Genomic DNA, 9005 nt, shown 5'->3' on the forward strand with positions numbered 1-9005 from the left:
AACTTAGCCCACCATGGCATTCCCCTATCTTTTGCACTGTCCTTATAGTCAAGAGTGTTGTCTAAGAACACAGCAATAATCAAAGCAACAGTTGGTGAAGAATAGAATATAGTATTCAGGAAGTCATTGAACTGCAAAACCAAAGGAAAAACATATAGTCAAGAGTTATTTTCCAAATGACTGAAAATAATATAGCAATATAGCCTAATACAATAATGTTGACATATATGATTTATAAAACAACAAACTCACCCATCCAGCTTTGGTATGAGCAGGACCATGAAGGGCCCTAATAGTGTATTCTCTGAAATATTCAGGAATTGACAAGCCTAAGAAGAGAGCAACACCAGTAATAAACAGGTTCCTCATTGAATTCATGTTTGTGAATTGCAAAAATGATAGTCCTACAGAAGCTGGAAAAAAAAACAATTGTCAAAAGATGAGAGAATGAGGAAAGGCAGTAGATGCCTCAAGTAAATTCAAAGGTTTAGTGATACTTACCCACAAGACCAAACAAAACACAATATATAGCAGCAAAAATAGGGAATGGTATTGATGCAAATAAAGCTCCAAATTTACCTGAAATAAAGAAACAAATTATGTATTTTGAATGAAACTATGAAATTTTAATTAATTTACACATTGTCATAACTTCATAGTTTGCCTTGCCACTCACCTAAAATTGAGAAAAATATCATGAAGCCAGCAGAAACTTGAATGACCCTTCGGCTGCCGATTCGGTTGCTTCCTAGAAGTCCTATATTCTCTCTGTCATGATGCTAAAAGAATCAATTTGTGTCCCACAATAAATGAAAACTATGAATGAAAAAAGATAACATCACATACACAGAAACTGTGGAACCAGACAGGGTTCCGAAAAGGCCATTCAGCAATATTCCAATTCCCTGCCAACCAATACCGCGGCTCAGGACATGAGCCGGAGGTGGTGTGGCACTTGCTAGACGCGATGCAGCTTTGAATGCTCCAGTTGACTGTCAAAATAATAAATGCAATGAGTGTTTGTTTAAAAAATAAAATGGTTTTATTTTTCCAATATTGTTGAATCACTAGTCAACAATAATATTAGGACGTAAGAAGCATTTCTATGCAGTTGAAAATACCTCAACTAACGAGACTAAAACAGCAGCCATCATTCCAAAAGAATGACCAGCATCAAATGTAGGAGCACCCCACTCAAGAGGGTATGGAATCTTTATCCTGCAGAAACATGTTGTCAATGCCAATAGCTCAACATTTTCCTTGCTACATCGAAATACATAATAATATGAAAATGTTCAACCACAAAAGACGTTATTGGTACAAACCAAGGAGCAGAAGAAATGAGATTAGCCCTGTCTGTCCTACAACTATTTTGCGTTAAATCCGGTCGATGTTTGTATGCTCCACTTGCTGTTAATAGATGTGCATATGCCCATATCACTGTTGTTGTTATGAGTAGAGCAAATCTCTCTAGTATTGGTACTTGTCTTGTCTGAAAATTTTTCAAGTACTGCATACAACATATCATAATACAGTAAGGTTCATTGATTCAAACCTTTGAAAGTGTAACAAAATTGAACAGAAACAGGTCATTGATACCAAACCTATGCAATTGAATCTTTTTTTTAAATTCGGAAAAATTTCAAAACATTATTTTCAGTGTGATTAGCTACTATCTTATTTCTATTACAATTAAAAAGAAAATTTTATAATCAAATGTCATTTCAGAGAACTACATACAAAATAAAAATTGCAAATGTCGTTAGAAAGTAAACAGACCCTATCCTTTCAAAATCATTAAGCTTAGGAATGCCATAGCTAGTATATGCATTTTCCCCTAGATTTCACCACCTTTAAATTGTCCACATTCACAAGCTAATTTAAACATGAGATTTTGTATCCACTAATTTGACTTGTACCTGGGAGAAGACTATGAACAAGATCAGCATGGGAATTCCAATTTCAACACAAGTCCCAACCTAAGAAAGTACAGAACAACAATGTTGAACAATGTGAACCAAAAAATATAATAAAATTAGATATTCTGAATACTAGTACTAGTCACGTGATTTCAGTGTTGAACTTTACCAGAGGGAAACCTCTGTCAAATAATCCAAAACCAACTAATGTAATTACTGGAACCATTCCAAGTGGACTGAAGAATCTGCATTAAAGGAAAAGGACATAAATTATTTGGTATTTGATACTATATGAATTTAATCTTCACTCTATGACTTACAAAACTATATATTCATTTCACATAAATATAAGGCTTACCTAGAACAAATAGCCCAAATTTGACTAAATCCCAAAATAATTTGTATACTCGATGCTACAATTAGTGCACCTTGGACCGCTCTCATGGTGCTAAGAAATCTCTGGATATATATGGAAAAGACATTAGTTTCAACTATGGTTTATAGATATAACAAATTCAATATAATTTGTATGCTTTATTTATCCTCCACATTTATTCTATAATTGTTCATTATAATATGTGTAATTGAAACATGTTCATATCAGTTAAAGAAAATATGAATGTGAAATTTGCAACTTAATTCGAATAAGTTGTACAAACAATTATATGAAAGAGAGATTACAGAAATGTACTAACCAAATGTGGGTCCTCTATCATTGCAAGAGAAGGGTCACGAATTATGGATACAATGGGGACCATGAATGCATATGATCCTCCTATCACTGTTGGTAACCGGGTCCCAAACAGTGTCTGCACAAGTGTATTAATTCCTTCAACAAAAAGTAAAGTTTGTACCACCCTTACTTTATCATCCTGTAACAATAATAATAAGCCAATTTATTAATATCAATCCTCTATGATCTATCTTGCCAAGTTTGAGGCATTTTCATTATTTCACTGCCCCCAAAATTTCCTCTGTTGTGGGACCTACCAATTCAATTAACATATGACAAAATCCAAAACACAAGACAAAAAAAAGCCAAACATGATAAAAAGGAAAATAAGAATCTCTTCCTTTTAATCAGACAATTTAATCGGTAACAATCAAAATTAAATTAAGGTAATAAACAAATTGATTAGTTTAAAGGAATTGAAGTTAGGAATGGCTTACATCACTTCCACCCATTGAAGGCACAAGAAATGAAGGAATCATCACTGCAGTTCCTAATGCCAAAATATAATGTTGGAAACCAAGAAGTATTGTCTCCACTGTTGACAGTTCAAAACACAGAGATGTCCGTTAGAACAGCAAATTCATGCTCTAAAGTAAATCAATCGATAAAATAAACACAAGAACACAACATTCAACTAATTGTATCTATGTCTCCGACAACAAAGTGTTTGATATAGCTTTTTATCGTGCAACACTCCATCTCTTTCAAAATAACTGTCACTTAAGCAAAGAAAATTTATATTAAAATAAGTGTGGTTTTGTTTTTTTCAAATTTAACATTGATTAATTCAAGTCTTTATATGTTATTATGCATCTATGACAATTGTTAATAATCAATATTAAATGAAGACAATTTTGTTAAAACTGTTATACTTTTTCATCTATTTATTGTTTTTCTTAATATATCTGAAAAAACTTTAAATGACGTTTACTTAAATCAGAGTAATTAGGCTTACATAGTTGAAAACATTGTTCACAATGAAAAGAAAACTAGGCAACAGAAAGCAACAATGAAGTTAAAAAGAAAGATTCAATCAAAATCAAAACATGCATACATACCCCAAGAAGGATTGGAATCTATACAGTACTCTAAGCCCTGAAGCTGATCCATTGGTGAGTGGCTTATCTCCTCTGGCTTTATAGCTGCCATGATCACTGCTGCAACTCAATTTTTTTACCTTCCAAAATTCAAATCCTACTTGCTTATGAATCACTACAGAAAAGCTCAAGACAAAGATTGTGAACAAAAATTGTGTTTAGGGAGATAGTGCAGAGTAGAAGATAACTGAGCAACAGACATTACACTTTCTTTTCTATCTGATACCTCTTTTTATGTGTGTTTTTTTTTTTTAATTTATATATAATAACATTATTATTATTATTATTATAATAAAGTAGTAATACTGTAAGAAAGGTGCCGTTAACTTTTCAATATTCCTATAATGCCCCTTAAGGAAGTTCCGAAAAACTGAAACTTGGGATGTTACCGTTGCTTCACGGTTTCATGCATTAAACTTTGCTACTTTTTTTTTGGGATGGAACTGACCTGAGTTGTAAAGTGGCTTATTGACATACGGTTGGTTATTAATGATACTTGTTGAATAGGAATATGAGTTTTCTTCATTTTGAGTGCATGAAAATGGATTTCTACTTTCAAGGAGGAAAATACTCACTTTTATGTTTTTTATTAGGAGGGGTGATGTTATTTCAATTTTAACATCAAAAAGTTATAAAGTCATATTTGTTCTTTTTTTTTTATTTAATAAATTCATATTTGTTCATATATATATATATTAGCTCCCATTTCGAATATATGAAGAAAAAAAAATCACTTTTGTGATGTTAATTATAGAAAAAGTTAACTACTTCTTTAAAAAGGTTAGAAATAGTTTTATTTATTTATTTATTTATTTATTTATATATAAAGCCAAAGGAGTATTAATAAATGATTTTAATTTCTATAAAATTTTAAAATATTAACTATGTGAGGTTAAATATGATTTTAATTTTTATAAAATTTTATTTTTATTCCTTATAAAAAATATCTTAGACTTTTAGTTCCATAATATATTATTTTTATCGTTAGTTTTAGTCTCTAGGTCTAGTCAACTTCTATGTACTATTTGAATTTTGAATATTTTTTTGTACATACTTTTAGAATCTTATACTATTTTTCTTACAAATTTTGAATATTTTTTTAATAAATGATTGAATTAAATATAAATTTTAAAGTAAAAAAAATTCAATAAACTAAAATAAAATAAAAATTGAATCTAAAAATTGAATTTAATTTTAAGATCATTTTATTGCAAAGACTTACATCATAACATATAAAATTTATCTACAAATTTTAACAACATTTCGATAAAAGCTTCATATTATTTTGATTTTATAAAGATTAAAATTGTTGACAAAAAAATAATATATTGGCTAAAAGTTGAATAAAAAAAAATATATAGAGTAAAATAATAATTTGAAATTTAATAGAGACTACAAAAATATTAAATCAATAAAAAAAATATAATTTTTATTAATTTTTTTTCTTACCAAATTATCTTTATTAAACACTCTTTACAGTTTTCACACGTGTTCACTATTATCATAAATACATAATTTAATACTCCATTCACCTTTTTGATAAGAATACTATGTAATCACATATATTAAGAACAATAAACAATGTAACTTTCACATATATTAAAAACAATAAATAGTGTAATCAATGTATTTATTTTATATATATAGATATACCTGAAACTTAAATATCATTTTGTATGCATATAACTCATTAACATTGGGAAACATATAGAGTAACATTCAATTTTCATACCAATTGTTGTAAGACAAATGGTTTTTAAAGCATTCTATCTTTTTGAACCCGTTTGTTACATCTTTTTGTAAAAATAATGAATGGATAATATTAATTAAAAAAAATTATAAGAATCATATCAATTGACATAATTTTTATATATCATGAAAAAATGAGATGAACTATTGTTAGTTATTGTTTAAATCATAAATCAAAACAAAAAATTATATAATTTTTTTAATTAATTATGTGTCACTTAAGTATTAATTTTCCATCATAATCATTTATATATATATGATTGTACGGTTTAAATATAATTATCACATTATTTCATATTAAAACTCATCTCACTTATATATATATAATCCAAAACTATTTTATATTAGAAACGATAAATTGTTTGTCTCATTTTCTCAAATTTTCAAATTTTTTTATTAATAAAAAAGAATAAAATTGTAAAAAAGTAGTTCAAACAAAAGGTACGTAAGACTAAAAGGAAAGATTATACCAAAACTTCATATCATTTCATATATAACTATAAATATAAACAAAATTCAATTAATTATTTTAATAAATAATTATAATATTATAAATAAAATAATTTAAATAACAGGTAAAATTTATATAGATTATCATGACACATGTGTCTATTTTACATACAATATAGAAAATTGAAACTTCGCGTGTTTAAAATTTCTTTTTGACATAAAAGAGGGTCATAGTCCAAAAGAAAAACTAAAATACCAAATAGACAATTTAAGATATGCAAGCCACATAGATATGATAAATAAAAAAATACCTATGGAGCTCACTTGTAGAAGTCTCCACTTCATTAATTATAATTAAAAGAGTCTAAAGAAATGTTAAAGTTAACAAATAAATTACCTCTTCTATATTTATCTGGTCAATTATCTTGGAGCTGATTATTTCAATTAAGAGTTAAAAGATGTTTGACATGCTGGATCAAATTGAGAATCACTTAGCTTCTAATTACATTTTATAATCTCAATTATAACTTCGGAGTCAATTTCCACAATTAGGTGGGAAAAACACTTCCTCTAAACTATATCCAAACTAAGGTACCGATCCAATATTTTCATATGCATCGCATCACACGTGATGACTCTTTTGATAAACCATGTGATCCACCTCTTAGATTAGTTGCAAAAAAAAACTCAATATTCTAAAAGTTGACCAATGTTATTTCAAGCTTCATCACTATTAAACTTAACTCATTCCTTATAAAGGTTTTTTTTCCGACCAATGAAACGTAAGAGCAAAACAATCCTTAATCTCTCTAACGAAAAATAAAGAATTTTAACAATTATCCACTCTCAAATTTAAATTTGAATTCAAAATCTCTAATTAATTAAATCGAAAGAAACTTGAACCATGTCCAATTGTTTTTTTTATAATAGCATGAGATTTAAATCCTATGCTTATTTTTTACTCAACAGATTTAAATTTTGTTTACATCGATAAATTAAATCATATGCTTCATAACTAATCAAATTTTGAGTAAAATTAATAAAAAAAACTAAAGAAATTTAATATATTATATTGTAACGATTTTATAACAAGAAAGTGCAGAAGGTTTTCAATTTCCAAAAAGAAAAAGAATCTATCTCATTTTTATATATACTACTAGTTGTCCTTGTTTTTGAAGTGTTGGGTCATTTTCTCACGCAGATAGTTTGATAAAGAAAAGAAAAAGGTGATATTATGACTTGGTTCCAACGTGTGAAGTAACAGAGTACCACTAATCTCCAACGTCTCTCTACAACAACATCAGACACCAAGACAAGCAGCATTGATATTGGAGCCCAAATATATAGGATATATTCGCATTCACGCATACTTTATTTATTTTTTACTTTTTTACTCACTGCATTTACGCTGCTAATTCCATTAAATATAGGTGTACCGATATATTACAGTAAATATTAGTACTACGTACGGGTGCATTATATAGAAATTAATGTACATGAACGTCCCTCACTTTTCATGGTATTGGAATTCGGTACGTGTATATAATTCCACTATGTTTGTCCATATCATGATTTTACTAGTTGCTATCAGAATCTAAAGCAAGAACCAGACAAACCATTCATATAGAAAATATTGATAGTCTTTGTATAGTTTTTTTTTTGAAGTATTTTATTTTATTTTCCCCTGAAATATATCATGCGCTGTTGTAAACAATTCTACTATAACATTATGTTTTTTCAAACAATATTAGGAATAGTAAAGTTTCACACGAAACTTATAAATATTATATAGATTATTTAATTTATATTACTATTTATTAAAATTGTTTAAAATTTTAAATTATATAAATGGTTTCTTTAAATTATTTTAAAATTATAAAATTGTTTATTTAAATTATAATAAATAGATTACAAAGAGTAAAAAATGATTTTAGTTATACTAATAAGAGTAAAATTAAAAGAAAAATAAAATAAATTATAAATTACTTGAATTAGCTTATAAAAAAAATGTTTGTTTGATTATTGGTTGCAATTATGCATAAACACAAAAATATGTTTTTTTTTTTTTTTTTACAAAAACACGAGAGATACTAAAACAACATTATTTAACCACAATCGTGGCTAATCTTCTTTGTGGCGTAACTTAATGTTTAATTTATTAATCATAGTTAAATTTTAGATTAACCGTAAGATATTTTTATTACTGTCGGTGACAATTTTACATATTTTAAAGAAAAAAAAGACATAAAAAGTAGAAATAGAATGAAAAAAAAATGAAGAAGGAAACTGTGAAAATGAAGAAAAAAAAAACGCACATATAGTAAAATTGTGAAGAACATATAAATTCTTTACCACATATTAATCGTGGCAAAATTTTATTTTGATTATTTAATTTTGGCCTGCTGCCGATTCTTTTGTAACGAAGATGTACACCCTCATTATTTGGTCAAATAAAGTATGTGTATATATTGAACTAATCGAATCCAAACACAAAAGAAAAGTTTGATCATATTCCATTCTTGGGATGGTATGGTAGACCAATTGAATAGGCGATTCGTTGCGGATCAATATTAAAAAATCACACGAAATGTTAATAATAATGAATGACACTTTTAAAAAAATATAAGTTAATAATTCTCTTACTATTTACTATTAAGGTAATGAATTGATTGATGTCAATAAAAAAAATGTTCCTCAAAATTTTATTCATTAAATTGACATCAATCATGTCACTATTTCACCAATAAAGATAAGTACAGTCATTATCAAAATGATCAACTGTAGAATTTACTTATTTGATTCTTCTATACTATTTAACATGATATAAAATAAATATTTTAGGGTGCGTTTCATATACAAAATATATAAAAGAGATATGTATTGAACTTAACAATATATATGACAGACATTTAAATTATTGAACAAATTTTATCTTGTAATATGTTTGGTGGAAAATAAACAACACATACAAAATAATAAAATAATAATGTTTTTACTAGGATCTATCTATATATATAACAAATGTAAATATTCATCAAACTCAGTGGCATTTAATAA

At 27.3% G+C, this 9005-nt stretch overlaps 1 protein-coding gene across 1 annotated transcript in view; it reads right to left on the minus strand.

The window, feature by feature from the left end:
- Positions 1–4327, minus strand: part of LOC101496782 (nucleobase-ascorbate transporter 2) — a 4546-nt gene extending 219 nt beyond the window's left edge. Inside the window, exons 1-14 of the mRNA XM_004504235.4 lie at positions 4198–4327; positions 3711–3864; positions 3090–3187; positions 2615–2791; positions 2278–2378; positions 2089–2164; positions 1920–1979; positions 1326–1510; positions 1122–1218; positions 847–992; positions 677–768; positions 502–579; positions 253–413; positions 1–131 (exon numbers count right to left, since the gene is read on the minus strand). The exon at positions 1–131 is cut by the window's left edge and continues 219 nt beyond it. Coding sequence (XP_004504292.1) covers positions 1–131; positions 253–413; positions 502–579; positions 677–768; positions 847–992; positions 1122–1218; positions 1326–1510; positions 1920–1979; positions 2089–2164; positions 2278–2378; positions 2615–2791; positions 3090–3187; positions 3711–3801 — 1493 coding nt within the window. The 5' untranslated portion in view covers positions 3802–3864; positions 4198–4327. The remainder of the gene's footprint in view (positions 132–252; positions 414–501; positions 580–676; positions 769–846; positions 993–1121; positions 1219–1325; positions 1511–1919; positions 1980–2088; positions 2165–2277; positions 2379–2614; positions 2792–3089; positions 3188–3710; positions 3865–4197) is intronic.
- Positions 4328–9005: the final 4678 nt, after the last annotated feature.

This window comes from Cicer arietinum, chromosome 6 (genome assembly GCF_000331145.2).
Source record: "Cicer arietinum cultivar CDC Frontier isolate Library 1 chromosome 6, Cicar.CDCFrontier_v2.0, whole genome shotgun sequence".
NCBI lineage: Eukaryota > Viridiplantae > Streptophyta > Magnoliopsida > Fabales > Fabaceae > Cicer > Cicer arietinum.